This window comes from Trachymyrmex septentrionalis, unplaced genomic scaffold (assembly GCF_001594115.1).
Source record: "Trachymyrmex septentrionalis isolate Tsep2-gDNA-1 unplaced genomic scaffold, Tsep1.0 scaffold36, whole genome shotgun sequence".
In the NCBI taxonomy this organism is placed as follows: domain Eukaryota; kingdom Metazoa; phylum Arthropoda; class Insecta; order Hymenoptera; family Formicidae; genus Trachymyrmex; species Trachymyrmex septentrionalis.
In genome coordinates, this window is record NW_017305525.1 from 1,396,491 (window position 1) to 1,417,723 (window position 21,233).

The 21,233-nt window shown below is 36.6% G+C and overlaps 1 protein-coding gene across 1 annotated transcript in view; it reads left to right on the plus strand.

The window, feature by feature from the left end:
• The first annotated feature begins 1,168 nt into the window (after positions 1 to 1,168).
• Positions 1,169 to 21,233, plus strand: part of LOC108750361 — a 61,691-nt gene continuing 41,626 nt past the window's right edge. The window contains exons 1-2 of the mRNA XM_018489767.1: positions 1,169 to 1,487; positions 8,298 to 8,827. Of these exons, the coding sequence (XP_018345269.1) occupies positions 8,515 to 8,827 (313 nt within the window). The 5' untranslated portion in view covers positions 1,169 to 1,487; positions 8,298 to 8,514. The remainder of the gene's footprint in view (positions 1,488 to 8,297; positions 8,828 to 21,233) is intronic.

The following is a 21,233-nucleotide window of genomic DNA, read 5'->3' on the forward strand; positions in this document are numbered from 1 at the left end:
TAATTATTTGCTAATCCAACACAATTTATTTTCAGATTTGTCTAAATTTTTAGATATTTCAACAAAACCGTTCTTTCCGTGTGAATTATTTTAGCATTATAATTGCAAGTGTACAAATCATCTTCGCGAACACTCTCAACATGTGAATTTTCTCACACGCGAAATATCGGGGTCACTTTCGCCTGTTTCTATCATTGCAGTTTAATTTTAATCGATTCAACTAACTCTTCACCTTTTTCTAGTTTTAAGAATAAGAAAAAGATGAAGAGTAAGTTGAACTGAGATTAAAATTAATCTATATTAGTAGAAACGGGCTTTTGATCAACTCCGATTAACTTTAATCGACGGTTAGTCCATTGAAATTGGCCAATCGCATCTGTCTCGTTGACAAATATGATTGGTCAATTCCAATAATCGGAGTTGGTCGAAGAGGTTGGGTTATTTAGAGCTGCGAGTAGTTTCTTATATTTCCTACATATGTATAATATGTACATACGAGTATATACTATATTATACACATAATACATATAATACGTATAATACATGATATTATATGTGTAAAATCCATATGTGATACGTTACGTTTAATACATACCCAACTCCTAGGTACTCGAGAAATTATACGACCGGAAACGGAAGTTTCTAGCTGATCGAGGAAAAGAATCGCGCGCGGTATCGCTGCAGGAAAAGGTGGAAAAGACTTGGCGAGAGAGAGAGAGAGAGAGAGAGAGAGAGAGAGAGAGAGAGAGAGATTTCTGAGCACGCGAGTCTGCGCGATACAGTTTATTTGAACTGGGGATTGACGAAGTGGGGGAGACACGGCTCGACGTTAGCGCACCGCTGCGTCTCTGCGGTTTGCAAACTTTTAGTCGCGCGATCTCGTCTGAAGTGTTGGGCCGTTCCATGTTGAGCTCCTCACGCAACTACGCTTCGATCGACCGGTCGTTCGATGGGTCGATAGTGCCGTTTGCGACTTGCGTACGATCCTACGAGAATAGCCGAACGGTTAATCGGAAATCTCCGTTGATACCGAAAATTCCAGGTGATCGTTTAAGTATGCGTTTGTTTAATCGTACGTTCGAGCGAGTTTGATCACGTTCGAATATTGTGAAAGAATTCAATTGGCGATTCTGAATTTTCGTCTCAACATCGTTTGGACGATATTCGGAGCATTCTCCGTAATATTCTTCACGAAGTTACGGATTCCTCTAACAATAAGTCAGGCGATCTCGACACGTGCATCTCGGGTTTACATGCTTGCACACGCGTGTGAGACGAATGCTTCACACTGACGAATTAACGCTTTTTGGATGGATACGGAGTTTCGTTAAGTTTTGATGATCGACGAGGTGAGTGAGAAGAATAGTTACAGTGAACAGGATCGAACCTGAACCGAGTAGAGCGATTGTGTTTCAAAAATTGTGAAAATAACGCATGCAGAGAGGTTAGAATGGAACGTATTACGACGAAGTGCAATTCATCCATAGGTTTGTTTTCTTTGTGACTCAACTAGTGTACGCTTGTACTTAAAGTGAAATAGATACGTATTTGAAGTTTGGCGAAGGAGAGAAAGTTTTAGTGCAGTCCAGTGTAGAAACAAAGGCGGGCTTCACGTAATAATTATTTGTCTTTCTGTTCATATTATTAGATCCCATCAATCAGTACGCACACAAAATTTAAAAAACATTTTTCTAAACATTTATTGAATATTTTTACATTAAATAAATATTTAAAAAAATATTTAAAAAATACTGATTGGGATAGAGTAATAAATAACGAAGAATAGATAAAAGACTGCTTTCCTTTTAGAGGACGCAATTGATACAAATATCTGTAGTTCTCCCCGAGTCTGTAATTTTTAACGACAATTCGATATTGTTATGTTGTGGTTACGCATCTCATTGCGGAAAACAATCCCTACATCGTCCTTTTGTTATAAAACTAATCAGCAGAATTTCATGAAACTTTCTGTGAAGAATATAAAAAAACTCATTAGAGTCTACATCAGCTGTTCGTTAAAATATTCGTTTTGTTACATTCACACGAAAATAAAGAGTTTTCTGTGCATCCGAACAGCTGATGTAGGCTCTGATGGGCTTTTTTATATTCTTCACAGATACTGATAGATTCTTTCGAGTCTCATTTTATATATTTGTTTATGAAACTTTCTGTAAAATATTGTGCACTGTCCTACAAAATGTACTGCACGCGGACAATTTTTGTGCTCGATCCCTTACGCACGAAAATCACCCAAAGCGTGCATACAAGAGAGAAATAATAACGATTTCGGAATTTTTTTCATGTAGTCCCGTTACTGATTTTATTGCTCGCAAAATATATATTGACGATTTTATTGTTTCACTATCATTTGTGGAAAACAGTAGTAAAAAATAGACAGTATGAGCTATTGATGTAAGATATGATTTCCTCTCGATGTAGAACTTATATTCCAAGCGATATACATCTGTAATATGCGGCGCATCTAAGTTGACGCTTTGAGGTGGTTTTTTGCGCATAAGAGATAGAGCACAAAAATCATTTGCATGTAATACATTTTGTAGGACAATACATGATATTTCACAGAAAATTTCATGAAATTTTGCTGATTGATTTTACAGTAAAAGGGATCATATAGTAGATTGTTTTCCGTAAATGAAATGGTTTTTTTTTTTTTTTTGCGTAAAAGATATCGTTCCGAAATTTAAACTAATTTATATTATGAGCACATAATTAGCACTAAATTATAGTATTAGTATTTTTGTTTTTGTTATTTCTTTTTCAATGTGAATTTTATCTTTATTAAAAGTCAGCAAAAAGTTATTTCTTGCGGTTAGAACAAAATCGGGATTAAAGCAATAAATTAGCACAAAAAGAGCATTAAATCGTCCTTATGTCTCATGTGATCATACGCGTGTTGGCATTTTAACTTAATAGACATTTTTCTGTCTAGGTATGAATCCACCCTGAGACCGATATTTCATGTGCTACATAACGACAAAGCTTTTCAAGCCTGTTGATTGGTTGTAGGACAGAGAGGTCCTCGGATTTCTCTGTTTTGCAGCTAATCAACACACTTAAAAAGTTTGTTGTACAATAAAAATGGACAATGTAACATTAGCTTAAAAGGAAAGCAGTCAAGAATATTAGGCAGACACTTGTGTCAATTATTAGCATTTTTTCTATGAAGAAAACTAGTGCAAATTATGGTTTACATATTTTTAGTGTTAATAAGTAATTAGATCCTTTCAAGTGACCATCCTTTATTGTGACAACAAGGAATATACAATTAAAAGGCTTAAATTATTTAATAACACTGAAAATACGTGATTTGGATTCTATTGCACCAATGTTGCAACTAGTCTTTCCAGTGAAAAACGCTATATATCTGTTGAAAGCAAAACGGTCATAAAAAACATAGACGATAATTATAATCGAATCTTAAAAGATGTATGTATAAACCAATGGCTAGTATTCATAATATCCGTTCTTATATAATATTAAGACCGTCTTAAGTAATGTCTTAAGATGCTGATGCGGCCCTCTATTGATTCATAACATCTTAAGATTGTACTTAAGGTAGTCTTAAATATAAGAATTATGAATACTAATCATAGAGCGGTATTAGCATCTTAGGACATTACTTAAGACAATTTTAAAATAAGAACGTACTATGAACACCGATCATTCATTAACAAAAGATTTGCGCACACGTTTAGATACTCTAGGGCCGATATTTATAGTCTTATATTTAAGACCGTCTTAAGTACGGTCTTAAGAAGTTACGCAGCAATCAGAGGACTGCATTAGTGTCTTAAGATGTTACTCAAGACGGTCGTGAAATAAGAATCGGCTATGGATATTGGCCTATAGATGTTGCGATCGTTTTCTTGATAACGATGATAGATACGGCTTCAACGCTTAGGAACTTTCTCGTAAATCTTATCGAGAAGAACCAAAATAATCTGATGGCATTTTGCCGTATGTGTCGTATCGTTTCCGAGTTAATAGTTTTTCTGTCCAGATCTGTTCGTAACTTTTTTTTATGAAAATAATAATTTTTATGAGAAAATAACAAAAAGATAAAAATATAAAAACTAACATTAAAATTTTGAACTATTTTCAAAAGATCACATACTAAGTTATTATTAAATTCTATTACGCACTTTAAATGTTATGCGTTTTATTATATTTAGTTATATGCGCGAGATTCGGAACTCAAATTGTAACATTGTTTCAATTGCTAATTTATTTTGTTATAACTTGTAAACGTGTAAAATGTTAATTATTGTAGTAGCGATTAATAATCTTCGATATTAGACTCTCGAGCGATTTACTTTCTCTGTTAAAGCAAATTAGATTCCACTCACGGAAGGTGTTCTTATTAACTTATACACAAATTAAAATCTCCCGCTTTGTTTCTGGTATTTAATTAATCATCATATCATTAGAAAGTTGCGCGCACACAACGCAGAAACTTTCATAAGCTTGATTAAAATCGCTGGCAGGGTTACGTGCTTGGCGGCACGATAGGTCTTCTGTTAGGAAAATTACGTCAGGGATGTTCGCAATGCACACACCGCGCGTAGAAGCATAAAACATTTGCAGCTTAGAATAGCCGCTAATGGGCGGAATTGCTAAATCTGCACTTTCACTTCGTACGATCTATTATGCACAGAAATGCGGCGAGGCTTTTTAGCTTAACTCTCCATGAATATAGCTTAATTACCCGATATCGCGAATTCTCGCAATTCGTTTCTCGTCAGGTTTACGTCTACTTACATCACGTTTGACAAAACGGACGCTTTAACACGTAAACGTCTATCATACATGACGAACGTCATCTTTGAGCTGCGGACAATGAGGGAGTGAAGAGTCTATAGAGAGTGAAATCAAAAAGTCTTGACAAAGGAGCTATTCTCGTCACAGTTCGTAGTCTCTTTGAAAATTTCGGTTGAAACGTAATTGTCCGTTATATACACGTACGTGTAGCAGAAAATGAAAAAAAAAAAAAAAACGCGATTTCTGAAAAAGATCTTGCACGCAAACGGAATAGCAAGTATTCGTTCGCGATACAAGATACATACCTCGGTGCATACTAAAATGCGGGGGATCTGTAAGACAAACAAATGACGCAAGAAATGCAGAAAAACGTTTGATGAACGCGAACGCGTCATAACCGGTCGTCGTAATAATTCACGATGCCTTCGTCACGATCGTTTTAGTTGCGGGCAATTAAAACCCCATTACATGGCGATTACAGAAGTTTCACTGGTGAGGACATCCTATCTAAATAACGAGGAAGAAGTCGCGGGTTAGGGAGAAATAGAATTCCCCCATTCTCATGTGTATTCATGACCGGAATCGCGGATAATGTCTGTAGTAGTCCTCCTCCCGCATCATACCTTACATATGTAGAATATTAATTCTCATCATTTGTATGCAATGTACGGAATATCGCCGCGAATGCGCGTAGCCGTGGAATGTCGCAGGTGCAAGTCACTCAAGAAAGTACATTATGGACTATGTGTATGACAGCGAACATGAATAAATTATATTTCATCGCTCTCGGAGCTGTTAACAGATACAAATCATCGTTCCTAATTACGTGAAAATCTCGGGGATACAGAATCGGAGAGTGAATCGGATTAGAGGGAAAAATCTTCGTAGAGCTCAGAGAAAGTATAATGATTGAGCATACGAGTAACAGCTTTTAGGCGACCAGTATTAATGAACGAAATAGATCGAAGCAAAAGTAAAACTGACATTTTCGTTTAGCAGTATATCAAGGTATCAATTAAAAAGATCAGAAAAATAATATTGAGTAAATAGTTGTGGTATACAGGATTAAAAAGAAAACATTCAGCATTTTATTTAATACGCTTAGTAAAAAAATCTTAGTAAACATAGGTCGAAAATTCAATTTCTAAGACACAAATAATTTTGTATGTTAGTATCGAGTCTGATTTAGGTCCATGGTTTTTCATTTTCTGACTAACTTAAGTGGTTATTAGTTTTAACTTGATGATAATGTAAAAATTGTACTTTTCCAGCTATAGTTAATCATAATAAACTGACAGTTTTGTAATGAATAATTTTTAAAATTACAATAACCATCACTTAATCTCATTGCTGAAAAAATAATTTTTATATTATTCTTAGGTAAAGTCTAGTCACAAGTTAATCAAAGAATTTATTGGCTTTTACGTGTTGCATGTGACGTGAAGATTTATTACTAGTGTGTTTACAAACCATGTTTTGTTAGCCTCATTCAATACATTTCATACTTGCTTGGTAATAAAAGATTTTACCGATAATTGACCAGTTGTTATTATAATCATTGCGGATCTATTTGATGATTATACATCATTATACAAAGTAATGTACTAAAGATTATTCTCTTTTCATATCGTATGTATAGTAACATATAGAAGCCAATAAGTTAGTCATGAGATACTAACATACAAAACTGTTTATATTTCAGAAACGATTAAGATTTCAATTTATTGTTTATTAAGATTTTGTTTTTACTCAGTATGTGCACTATCTGTTATATAATACGGAATGCTTTTTGAACCTGAGGCTTGTTCTTTTTAATTATACTTCTTGCAAGGTTTATTTTCCCTTTTTTTCTTTCCATGTTGGAGAGAAAAAGAGAAAGGATGAACTGTACACAAGAAGTTGAGTTAAAAAGAACAGACGTCTTTATAGGCCGAAAAAATCATGATGTAGTGGACGATGAAACAGTATTATATTTTGAAGTAAGGATTATGATAAAATAATAAATTATAACAAATTCTTACTTACAAAAATCTTATTTAAGCCGGTATTTATAGTCGAGGGATACAGTTCCGAATGATCCCTGCTCGCGATTATAACTTCAAATTTTGCACGTAAATTCTACTCAATGTGAGGAATAAAAAACATATAGTCTCAACTTTGAGAAAAAAACAATTTCTTTTATTTTACGACTTTCACTCAGTAGATCTTGCTTCGCGTGGAAAGAGTGACCGCAAAAATTGCCCGTTTTCTGGGTCCTCAATTTTAGGAACTGAATTGTGTGTCAAATTTTATCTTATATTGAGACATTAATCACAGAGAAGTTTGAAGATGAGGTGACAATTATTATTAGAGTTGGGAATGTAAAAGAAAAACAGATTTTCGCATAGACGTAATACGTGAATCCCCCTTTCCTTCCCTCCTTTCCCCTCCAGCTATGATAACAATTGTCACCTTAACCTGAAACTTCTTTGTAATTAATATCTCATTGTAGGATATCATTTGGCACAGAGTTCAGTCCAATAATTGAGGGCTCAAAAACCGGGCGAAAGAAACCACCTTTTTGCGATCACTCTTTCTTTAATCGGTCCGAATTTTAGTCGTTAAATATTGTCATATAAAAATGTTTTCCACTTCCCGAAGTTGAGACTGTATGTTTTTTTATTTCTTACATAAAGAACAACTTCTATGTAAAATTTCAGATCAATCGCGAGCAGGGGTCGATTTTTATATTTGAGACTGTTTCAAGTATACAGTTTTGAGACATCATAAATTAATTAGAGGTTGTATTACATCTTGAAACATTACTTGAAACTGTCTTAAAGTAAGAACGAAATACTGCTCTTAGAAAAAGCTGTAAGATTAAAAAAAAAGAAATAAACCGTCACCTCTAAAGGTTAAACACTTTGTATAATGATATTTATAAGTCGTTCATTCACTTTCGTACATGTCTTCTTTTCTGTCGGCATTGCCGCATTTCTGCTGTTACGACTTCAAAGACAGGCGACGTCTTTCGCAAATAGCAGAGCGTCCCGCTTTGCCATTCTGCCCACGTTTCTCCGCGACATAGAGCCGCTCATCTGAAAGACAAACACCGGTGGCGACACACCGGTATGTCACGGGAGATAATCATCGTCATAAATTCATCATCATCATCAAGAACGCCCGAAGCGTAATCACTCATCTGTTTGCGCGGTTCGCCGCTAACGCATCGCTGTCAAGACTGTCATGCCTTGCGAAATGACGAATTCCGTTGGAGGGTGGTTGAAATGACGAGATGGGGAAAGGGAGAAGAAAGCATTTTGTTCCGACCGCGTTGTTAGAGAATAGAAAAACGAGCTACTTATTGCGAGAATCGCTATACCTACTTCCGTTATATTAATTTCTTGAAATTCTTTTCACCGCAATTTTATATGAAAGTGCTCTAAGGTTATTAACGGTTATAAGAATTATTTTTCATAAGATTAAAAATCTTTTTTTTTAAACGATTGCCATAATACGATTATTTTTCTTTAATTTAGGATTTTTCAACGAATTATCTTCACGTTAGACAGTGTCATCTGTTTTTCAAGCATGCGGACAAAGAGTGACGCACCTGATTTCTGATATTTAAAAAAAAAACAAGCAAAATTGCTGGACAACGTGAAGCGCATGCATTCCATCGTGCGGATTGGTGAAATGTAAAAGAAACGAAGAAGCGAGTTTGGTGCAAACTACTGTGAGAGACACTGTATCGCGATGTCGTCGACTGGTGAATTTTCGACGTTGTCGAGCGGCGAGGCCACCGGAACTGGCGAGGACTCATTGCCGAGTTCGAGAGAGGCAACTGCCGAGGCCGCGGGTTCCGGCGGTGGTTTCATGCCACTGCGCGAGTTCCTGGACAGATTCTCACTGCCAAGAGTGGTCAGGGTCGAAGGTGCTGGTGGAAGGCCGATACTGCTGTATAAGCAACAGCAGAGATCGCTTAGAGTCACGGCTACACTGCTGATGCATCGTTACCGTCACGACGTCAAAGTGGGACCGGAAATAGTCATCCCGGAAGGTTATCCCGGTGAGTACAATCTCAGACAGTATGCTGTGGATTTGCTTATATTTTTATAAGCTTATTCACGTAAACGAGTTTGGTACGAAACGAGATTGAGTAGACGGGCATTCGTTTCTTAAACAAAGAAAATTTAACGAAGTTAATTCAAGAGTATGCAGAAAAAAAGACTATTTTTAAATCGATCATAATATGTGCATATATGAGCAAAAATATTGTAAGCAAAAAGATTCTTACTTCAAAGATTTTAGTCTTGATTCGATTGAATTTGTGTTGATGTAAGATTTTTGATGGAGAAAGTCTCAAATTGCAAAGTAATACTTACATCAACATAAATTCAATCAAATCAAGATTAAAATCTTTGAAGCAAAATTACTCGTATATAATCAATATTTTTGGTTGATTAATACGGTTGTGATTTAAGAACAGTCTTTTTTTCTGTATAATTCTGGGAAAGATAAAAAATCTTTTAAGCCCTCTTAAATTTTATTTTAAAAAATCAGAGAAATATAATTACTTCTATTAATCGTAAATTTCTCAAATATGTAATATATCAATTTGTGAGGATATATATTAGATAATAATAAAAATCTTGTTTTTCGATACATTTTTTATAAAATAAGTGATTAAAAGGTTAAAATGCAATACGGGACGAAAAATGCGATTAATGAATAGCAAATCATGTACGAAGACGCTGTACAGAATTAACTATCCGTCGCATTCCGGCCTTTGACTCAGTGTATCGATCATGATGATCGATTGTGCTCGCGGAATTGTATCGGAACTCAATCTGGGATTAAAACGATTACAGTGTGTTGCATAAGAGCATGTGCAGTATGTTACAACTAATGGATTGACTAGAAAGAAATTTCTTCGCAAACAACTGCAATTCAAATGTTTTTTTTTCAACTCTAAAAGTATTTATGATATTCATTTAACATACGAATTTATTCACGGTATAGGGTGTCTTTCACCAATCTCGGTTAAGCTAACAGATGGTTAGATGAGTACGCTGAACAAGCTTCATGTAATCATCGGTTAGCTTAACTGGTGAGGTTGGTGAAAGAGACCCATGTTCTATTTGTATCTAGTGATCAGAAGATAAATTGAACAATCATACATTTTTTTGTAACATATATGTATATGACATCGACGTTTCCTCATGATTCGAGAAGGCGAAAGATATACACGCCCGTTTTATCCGTGCATTTATTCACATCTAACTACGTATGTACGTATATACTCAAGTTATAGTAGGCACAGTGGTGATTTAACCTAAACCCGCAAAAAGAAAGTAACAGATGGTTGTGGGTGGCGTTTAACAATGAAGTTTATTCTGAGAGACAGAGAACGACGTAAATCACACGCGAGTGCGAGCAACGACTTATAATAAACGTTGACGTAAAATTAAAAAAAAAAAAAAAAAAAATATTACAGATTGAATAATGATTTTTCCTCAAGGAAAATAAAAAGCTCAATTTAACGAATTTAATTAGCATATGAATCGAACATTTTTGCCAATCATAGATTGCCAATCATAGATTTTGACGATTAAGTAAATGTAACGTTTGCGATTTATTTTAATTTTTTCATTGCTAATATCTGCTTCTTCTTGTAAATTGTAAAACGCAATATTCCGTATTTTACAGTTAAAATGCGACACGGCGTAGCAAGGAAGACCGTTCGGCAGGTATTACTCAACGCGTAGAAATAGACGCGGCCTCGCGCATAATCTACATAGGAACGTTTCAATTTTCTCGGGTGCGGCGTATCCACATACGTTGCATCTGCCACACCGGCAACAACGATTTCTCACGGCCGTAATCGCGCTCTCGCGAGAGCGTTAGGCGTGCTCTCTCGGCGCCGGTTCATAGCTCTCTCGCTGGCAAGAAGTACAGAGCGAACGAACGAACGAGCGGAGCGAGCGTCGGCCTATAAATAGTGAAGGAAAGTATGAGGTAACGCGGCAGAGCGTGTCGCGAATTATAATTTAATATCGTCCCGGCTTGTAATGCCGCGCGAGTATGATGTCTGTGCGCAGAAACGTTACGCGAATCTAGCGACGACTCTTCGACGTATCGACCGATGAACAAAATAGAGCGGCGAGAAAAGTGGAAAGAAAGGAAGAAAGAAAATCTGGTCTCGGTTTACACGGAAGGAAAAGGAAAGACGGAGAAAAAGAGCGTGCGTTAGAGGAGACAAATGCGTCGCGTTAACGTATTATTCAGGTACGCCGGGAATGGGTAGGTGGTCAGTGACACACGGCCGTGAATAATACCCCCGCTCGTATTAACATAATGTCTGACTTTTTTCAATAAGCTGCCATGAATTACAAATGCTTGGAACTGGCGTGGGACGAGATTATGTCGATAAGTGCAACTCGCTTGCTCGCGCGAGACAGCAGCGAAAGTTGAGGACTGTTTTATAAAAATGGCAATAAACAACCGACGAGAACGAAGATCTTAAATTTGTAAGGTACATTAGAGTGACATAATCCGATTAGTCGTAGTTCTAATCAGCTACTGTAACTGTAATTATTTGTGAGTATCGATTCTCACTGTAAGTCAGATTTTTGCCTTGAGCGTCTACAGTGAGATTTTAAGATGTAAAACTGATGTTGGCTAGCCGATTATTCTCCTCATATTTGACTGTGATTGGTCAATTTCTTTCGGCGTGAGGCTCAAGCTTAAATTTTACTTAAAAAACTTTCATTGTAGACGAATTATGAGCCATATATGCTGAACCGCGGAAGTCCGTCGTGAAGTTTTAGCCTACATTTAAAAAAAAAAAATAAAGTTTCTCTAATTCATTCGATTGCTCATCGTTTGCACATTTCGAATTTTCGTTTGCACTTCTAGTTAAAAAGTTATTTAAAAAACAATTTTGAGGAGGCTAACTTCACACTTTATGTTCTAATATACGAGAGAAAATGCCATTCCTATTTTGTTTCAAATATAAATAGAGATTCGTAATCTAAATCCTGCCTTTTAGAAATTTGCGAATGTCTATCCATATTGGATCAGATCGCAATTTCAGAGTGCCACTTGAATTAATAAAGCAATCGCTATCTTTTACAGTTCGAATATTTCTTTTGCTGTCACGCAAGCTTTACGAGGCATATCTATATCGTTTATCTAAATCTTGTTGCAAGATAATATGTATAAAAACAGCTAAAAAAAGCAATTAAACATATATTTTGTATTATATTTAAAAAAATTAAAGACTTTCTCTTATTTATAAAAAGTAATAGATGAGATTAGAAGACTGTATTGAGTTAAATGAAAACTAAATTTTAAAAAACTGTATTTTTTAGCAGTAACTTAGCAAAACAATCTTTTAGGAATTATCATTTTTATCGTACAATAATTTGTTCATTTTGATTCGTTTAAGTGATTTATCTCGTCTCAACAGTTGATTTCTCAAATAATATTTGTCATTGTATCTTTACATACTTTTTATTTATTTATTTATTATATGATCACATATGACAATCGACTACACTGTTGGCACTATTTTTCAATTTGTAATAAAAAGACTTCCTTCAAATTTAGCCCTTGTGTGAAGTTGGTTATTTCCCTAATAATTTATCATTGATAATATTTAATGCCCATTACAACTATTACAGTTTAACTCTACTCTTGGTTCAACTAATTCATCATCTTTTTCTAGTTCCAAGAATTAGACAAAAAGATGAAAAGTAAGTTAAACCAAAATTAAAGTTAATCTCTGGTACAAGGTAGAAACGGATGTTAATCTCTGATACAAGAATGGAAATCTGCCGATTAGATTAATTCAAGTCGGAAACGTACTTATACGTGATGTGGAGTTGACCCCCCAACACTCATTTGTTAATAACTTTTCAACTCCAAGTGTGCAAACGAAAAATCGACTTGTTTCAAAATGTGCAAACAAAATCCTATCGATACATGCCATTTTGAGCATAGGAATTACGATTTGAACCTACATACCTTCCACAATCTATCTCGAAACTTTAATTGTTAATAACTTTTTAACTAGAAGTGTGCAAATGAAAATTCAAAATGTGCAAACATGTACAAACGATGAGCAATCGAATGAGCTAAAAAACTTTATTTTCTTTTTATTTTTGGGGGGCTAACTTCACGACGGTAAACGTGGCGGACTGTAGGATTTCACTTTAAACATCTAATTCTAGTCAAGTAGGTTTGAGTGCGTCAAAACCGAACATTTTTGTCATCTGTTTGAGAACAATGAGAACTGAAAAATCAGTCGAAGTACGGATTATTCCGGTATATATAGTATAAAGAAGGATCTTTCTCTATTCACCAATAACAAGCCTCAGAGCTCTATTAAAAAATACGTACGATCGATTTGCGAGCAAACTGTCGGCAGTCTTGTCTGGATATGCAACAGAGAAAGTCGAAGCATGACCAAAGAAAATAAATCTTCGAGACTAGAAAAGTTTTAGAAATCTTTGGACATGGCAAAATTAAAAAAAAAAATTAAGATTCAAAGAAGATGGGAACTGACCATAGGCCAAGATGCGCGTACAGGAGAAGAGAATCCGTCGCAGATTGACGTTTAAAAGCGACTTTCTAGAAACATTCACTTTGACATGGATTATAATCCTGCAATAGACGATTTAAGTAAGTGTAAAACTTTCAAAATGTTGTGTACTGAATATAAAACTTTAAATATTTTTTTAAAACACGTGATCAATATATATCTTCAATTTTACTTCTGTAAAGCTGGTTCCACTTTTTCAAAATTTAGAAAAAATAAGCAGAGATCTGGTTGTCCTCCGAAGAGTTTTAGAGTCCTCTATCAATATTAGAAAGAGTTTCGTCGATTAAAGCGGTAAAAACATCATTTAGTATCGGGGAGACCAAGTTCACGATTCCAAAATTTTGAAAGGATAACTTCTTATTATAAATATTCATTTTAGCACTTTGATCCATATAAGATAATCGATAGAACTTTTTTGGGGGAGGGACAACCAGAATTCTCAAGAAAATACCGGATTTCCGAAAAAAATTTTTTTAGATTTCCGGCATTTTGTTGTGAGTTCTGATAGTCCCCCAAAGAGTTCTAACGATTACTCTTAATAATCAAAAAGCTGAGATCGCAAACAAAACAATTCTAGCGCCTTGAAATAGAAAAATTCGAAATCTGATACTTCAAAGCTCTAGAACGATTATCACCTTTTCAGATATTGGTTTTAGCGCATCGGTTGTTAAGGATAATCGTTAGAACTCTTCGGGGGGCACTTTAATTTTTCCAATATCGACTAATTTCTTGTATAAATTCTTTTAAAAAAATCTTGATTATCTATAATACTATCCACTTATTCTTCCTACACCCTACAGGTTTACTATTTACTATAAATTACTACACAAAATGGATTATGTACAAATGATTTTACACAGAATTGGCTAAAATTGTTTTGAACTAGAGTGAAACAATGTCATTCCGTCAACATTATAATAAATTGTAATAATATATCTGATGAGATATGTAAATTTGGAACAAATTATTGACCAAGCCATTTTTTTATTCCAAAATATATAAATTCGCCAGCAGTTCCGTCTATTCTGTATATTAATCGAATATTATACGAAACTTTGTTGGTAAATAAGAATGTTTTTGCACACTTTGGCAAGTTTGGGTAAGAATTACGGCGTAATATGTTTAACAATTCTTCTAGATTATTTTGATTTATGTTACATTTAATAGCCGCGTCATTCGTATCTTTTTCTTTATAATCTTTATCGACATTAACTTCATTAGCAAAAATTAGCAAACAATGGCTAGATTCTGGCTAGTAAGTTTTTACGAGAAATATTTTTATTCGGGTCTTATGTTAGACTTTGTTTCTTGTTTCGTTTCGCATCGCGAAGGAGTAACTTCACCGTTATTATTGTTGATATTAATCGATAATGAGTATTTATGTATAGAAGATCAGATTTGTGTGGTATAGAACCAGAAGGTGGTGGAAGTCGATGGGATTATACTTTTAATCTTATGCCACCGGGTTTAAGTTCAGCACTACGCCTTCTTCGTCGTCTTATTATTTAAAATTTACACAAGTGGGATAGCCGCGTGATGTTGCCGCAACATCTGGTATTACTTGGAGCAATTTTATTAACACTTTTTGAGAAGAGGATTTCCGTGAGTAGAGCCGCGGCCACGACTAAACCCTTTTGACCCTTTGCTCATTTTCTTTCACGTCGTGCCGGATCGAGTTGTCTATCAGCTGCTCATAGACTTGACTTTATGCGCTCAGGTCTCCGTCCGAGTCGCACGATGGAGAAAAAAAACGAATGTATCTTTACGGCCGAGTAAATACATCGTGAAAGCGCGCTCGTGACTTTATCACAACGTGGGAGTGCCGCTTCGAGAAAAAAAATATTAGATCGACTTCAGTTTACAGCGGTAATTTGAATAAAATTACGACAATTTTGTCAGCTAAACTTATGATACAATAACAATTCTTCTGAAAAAATGTGAACTGATTTTTTTACTTTCTTTCAAGAGTAACCCAAACGTTGGAACTGCAAGATCGCTCTATTGAACAATCTCGATGTATTTTAACATCTGATTTTATTAATTCTAACTAGGGTATAATTTATCTAAAATTATCAAGAATAATTTAAAATAAAAAATTATGTTTTTCTACTCTAAATTATAGTATATAAGAGTAATCATAGCACTAATCACATCACGTGTGATTGATTTTCTAAGGATGTATATTAACTATAGACGTACATTCACTGTACACAATAATTATAATAATAATTTAAATATTTTAAATAAAATTATTATCGTTATTATTTACATAATTTAAATACATTTTTTTAAAGAAATTCTCACGGCGTTGAATCTTTTTCCACAAACTCTTATCCGATGATGTTGCGCAGAACGCTTTAACAACGCGGACTTAACGAGTTTATGGAGCTTGGAGCTACCTTTGATAATTAAACGCGCGTCTCGATAAATAACAAAGAACATCACCCCATCGCCAATACTCTACAGAGCACTTCTCGGTCGGAGACCATTCGTCATGACCGAGCGATTACACGCAGCCTCGAGCGCGACTTAAGTCAATCGCAATGTCGGAGTTCAGTAGTGGGTGAAGAGGAACGTTGCAAATGTTAAACGTTGTCGGGCGGAAGTGTCGGCCGCTCTGTGCCTTCTCTATGCATAACTCGTTGATTTACAGCCAGAAATACGTCGTGAACGCGCGCAAACGCTCGTATATATGGACTTCCATGCGGATCTTGGACTCGTGTTCTCTCTCTTCCTTTCTTCCTCCCTCTCCCTTTTACCCACACGTCTTTCGCGCACCTCCGAGATTTGCATAAATCTCGGAAACGCGAAGGAGGCGCGAAATCGAAAGTTCAGCATCGCCGTCCCGCCGGTATTAACCGCGAGGGGCGTATTCCCGTATACCTTTTACGACCGCAAGCCGCGCCAAGAGAATTCCATCCGAGAGACGCAAAGATGATCGCTTCGCGGCGCGGCCACGAGGAGGCGGTGTCGGAGCAGCGTGGAAGATGCGTTTTATAGCGAATAAAATCGAAGCGATTTCCGATTTTATTTCTGTCGTATATATAGAAAACAATGATCAGGCTACGATCTCGCGCGCAGAGAATCGCACCGCGAAACTCTTCCCGCTCGAATTTCGCGTGAGAATAGCACACACACACACACACACACACTCGAGATCTATAACGAATATTTTACGGGCGAAACTAATTAATCGGGCGTTAATCTCTCGATGCCCGGGGTTTATAAACTTGCGATCTCAGGGTATCGCCGAGTAAAAGTGCTCGACGCTGAATGTAGCCGAGCATGCACGCAGTGGAAGAGCAATCGTGGATTTTTATCAATTAGCGTATTAACGGATAGTGCAGGGTTTCCGCAATTGCCGAGGTATCGCGATGGGATTATGGCAATCGCGAAAAAGTTACCGGAGCATTAATTGTCGTTTTACCTATACCTCGCATTAGTGTCCTTCGATAACTGCCTTGCACGGTCATTGAAAATACTCGCCTCCGCGATCCCTATATACGGACGATATACGCAAAACGGAAGATCAGTACTTCGCACAGATACTTTTCGATACGACATAAAACCAATCGGTAATTTGCGATCGATAAAGTTTATGAGAAATAAAAATTTATCGAAAAAGCGTGTACAAAATACGATATACAGATGAATTATATAATTGCGTCTTACGCTTGATTTTATTTGTAAGAAATTTTTCTTTCAGACCGCGTTTTATCTTATTCATTGACGGCACGACGCATATTTTATCGTTATCTCATTTAAATACTGGATGCGTGGTAGTTAGGCGAATAGCGAAAACCGCCGATGCTTTAATTGTCGCTTACGTATATCTCGCATTAGTCTTACTTCGATAAGCACTTTGCGCGCAATTCTCGCCTACGTTTTGCACTTTGAACGGAGAGTTCCAATCTGTGTATAGAGCTTTTAAACGATATCTCGCGGAAGTATTACCTCGTTAAAGGACGACTCGGATTCGCGGCTTTGTGCATAGCTTCGACTCGCCACTACTATCGCAATTGGCAATTGTATTTTGCAGCGCAGCTACAATTTTCCAAGCGATTAAATATACTCTTAATAGTTACGGTCTGAAAGATAGAGAAGAGTTACGGGTAGAGATTTTTCGCTTTCAAAACGATAACATTTACTTCACTGTGAGGTTTTCGAGAGAAAAGTGTTTTACGTTTTTGTAGTTATTCATGGAAGAGTGAGCATCGCGCCGTGACGTCTGTGAATTATTGCGATGTCTTTCATAATGATATACTGTTACTCTCGCCGGCCAGCATCGCGAACGGTTTATGCGACTGCATGTCCATAGATTATAATTTTAATTGCTATAATCACCGCTCGTGAAGACAGCACTTTAGTGTCTTTGCAGTATTTCATGACATTTATTTAGCCGGATATCGCGACTTTTAGAGCACTTGAATACGTTCTTCTTATAAGTTACTTTTAATACGCTTGTGCTTTGTTGTCTCACGAGTGCGATTTTAATCGCGCATCATTGCAAGTTGAGATATTTATCGATAACGTCATCGATGTTCACGATACAACACACGACGTAACAACTTTGAAATGGGGGGGGGGGGGGGGGGGCTGCATATGAAAGTAATCCAACTTACAAGTGTAACCACCGGTTTGAAAAGGGACAGGCATACATCGAGCCCATTTGATTGCAATGCACAAGTCGAAGATTATGCTACTGAGAAAATTGAATGGCAGTTCTTGGAACACAAACGTGACAGCTGGACCTTGAAATACATCTAGCAATTGATTAATACTTTAATGTATTCATTACATAAATCGTTCATTTATAATGAACGATTCTATTATAAGAAATATTATGACAAGAGGAAAAATCAAGACTATTTCACTCATAAATGTAAGAAAAGACCCCGTACTTCCGTTATATTTAATTATATGAAAATCGGATCCGGGCAAAATGAGTTAATTTTTACGTATAATGTAGTTTATAATGTAGCGAATAAAAAATGTCATAGACACAAAACTCAATAATGGCTCGATTTTGAACTATGACACATCAAAAAGTGCTCTGTGAGCACAAATTTTACCCTTTTGACATATCATAACTCAAGAACTGTCTATTATTGAGTTACGTTATATATGAAAATTAACTTATTTCACCAAAATCCAATTTTCCATACGATCAGAGTCCTTCGTTCACTGCTTTTTTTTCGCTCTAATTTCATTGTAACATCTTTATTCATTAATCGCATTAGTCGAAGCTAGTTTAATTAGCATTTGCTAAATTAACACATTTAGCCTTCAAACAACTCAATTTACGTTAATACGCATTTTCGAAACGCTTTCTATGAGATGTTATCGAAAAAAAATTTCCAAGATGAATAGCCGTACTCTTCGTCGACGCAGAGCTATTGTGTCTATTGTGCTTCGTTCCTCATTCAAGGCGCGAAAAGAAGCTTTTCTGCGTGAATTCTCGTGCATGTGTGAGCAGCACTGTATTAGCGTGCCGCGACGTGCGCTAACATTGAGTTTATGTTCCCTGTTCGGTAAATGAATTATTGTGTCGAGCACACAAGAGGCGCGGCGGCAGTGTTGTGTAACGCGAAGAGAAGGCTATTCCGGCTTCTTAGAATTTATTTTACAACTCGCGCGGCTCACATCTTCGACCCTCTCCGCGGCAATGCAGCAGCCTTTCATAACCGATTTTAATAGCCACACCCATGAATTTTTTAGACAGTCCTATCGTCTCATCGATACCTTCGAGACCGATTTCCGAGTCTTTTGCAACATCCATTTTCGACATATCGGAGATGTCTATTTATGAAATTATATCCCGGATTCCGACAGATTGTTAAATTCAAAAATTAATAAGTATAAACCGCACGAATTAAAATGAAATTCCCTGGGGAAAAATGCAGAAATATGAAGAATTTTCAGCTTTTGTAAGATTTTGCCAAAAAATTAAAGTAAATAAAACTATCTCAATTTTAAATTATTGTGAAACGTTTGCGATTTCCATTAACATAAACATTTATGTAGATCGAGACATGACAACACACACAAGCACAAATTCTCCAAACGCGATAAATCTCCATCCTTCCTTTGCCCTCACGCTGATTACGAGGAATTCTACATTTGTAACGAATCGAAAAAACGATTAACTAAAATCAATAAGTAAGTTGCACGAATTAATGAAATTTATCTAAGAAAAAAACGCAAAAATTCGGAATTTTCTCTCTGTATAAGATTTTACAAAAAAATATTGAAAGCGAAAAGAGGAATCATATCAGTTCTAAGTTATCATTAAACGTCCGTGAGTTGTTTCATTAACTAAATCCAGATTAGGACATGATAACACCCATTCATCGGAGGGGGGGGGAGGAGGGGAGGGGAGGAGAGGAGGAGGGATGCAATAAATCTCCATTGCCTTCCTTTCTCCTCTTCGCTCATATGTGTTTGTAACGGAGCGCTCCCGGAGGAACGATTAAGTCCCAGCTTCCGGCGAATGAAGTATTCGATCGCGACTTAACATCACGTGCTCCCACTGTGAAATTGGAGCGATCTTCCTCGCAGCAGGAAGAAGAATCAAAGTAGAGATCCTGTTAACCCTACGTGTATCGTGCAGATTGCTATTCTAGCGAAAAGCCACTATTATGGATGAACGAGAATGGTCCCGATTTGGAAAGTTACAAATGCGGACGTATTTCAAGAATAATTCGACAACAATAAATCGATCCTTCACGGTACACTCTTCGTAAAATTTTTATTCCTTTATGTCATTTTCTCTTTTCACAGAATATAAAATAATTATAATATTATTTACTTTATTTTTTTTTTTTCATCTTCGCGGCGATGAGGTTAAAGGCGCAGTAAATAATATTATAAAAATTTGAGATCCGGATGTTGGTTCCACTTTGAGATTGTTCATTTAATTGTAAATCTATTTGGTAAGTTATGTTTTAAGTATCTTCTCTCGTCTGATGTTTTTTTTTTACGAATTTTTACATACGAATTAAGTAGAATTTACATATTAAAAGTACACAAGTGGCAATATCTAAAATAATTATTCACCAACAGCTTTATATTATTAAATTAATAGACAATCTTCCATCAAACTCGATCCGTCTTCCGTGTGTCGTCGTAATCGCTGAGAAAAATGCTGCCAAGCATGAAATCAATAATACTTACGATAATCGAAGCGCAGTTCCCGCGCACGAGCGTTCGTTCCATGAACGCCATGTTCCGTGAATTACATTAATACTCCGGATACAGCGTTGAAATGCCTCGGCGAAATACCTGGTTCGTAATTTTCTGCTGGGCGGAGGAAAAAGACGTTACGAGTCCGCGCGCGTGATAACAGGCGGTCCGGCGAAGAAGACTCAGACTTGGGGAAATCCGTATTCCGCGATTCCGCGATTCCGCCACCCGGCTTTACGCTCGCACACGAAACGCACGCTGTATAATCCCGACGATAATTCTCGACGTACCTGGCGTTATAAGCCGCGGTATTCGCCGCAGATGTAAATACCCCCGGGCTCTCGGGAGTACCCTGCGGGTATTAAACATACGTTCCCCGGGTACAGTCGACAAATTGCTCGCATGAACCAGAATAATTAGCATCCCTAGCCCCCGGTGGTGTATGCCTCTCTTCGCCTTCTCTTTCTCTCTCTTTCTCCCCCCCCCCCCCGTTTCTCGCTTCGTCCTCGCGGTGTATCCTTTCTCCTTCTTCCTTCTCCATATCTCTCCCCGGCAACTCTTACATCGCTTGAATCAGGATGGCACGTCCGGGGAATACCCAGAACGACCGTCTTTCTGCTTCTCTCACTCACCGGCCAAGTTCCTCTCTCTCTCTCTCTCTCTCTCTCTCTCTCTCTCTCTCTCTCTC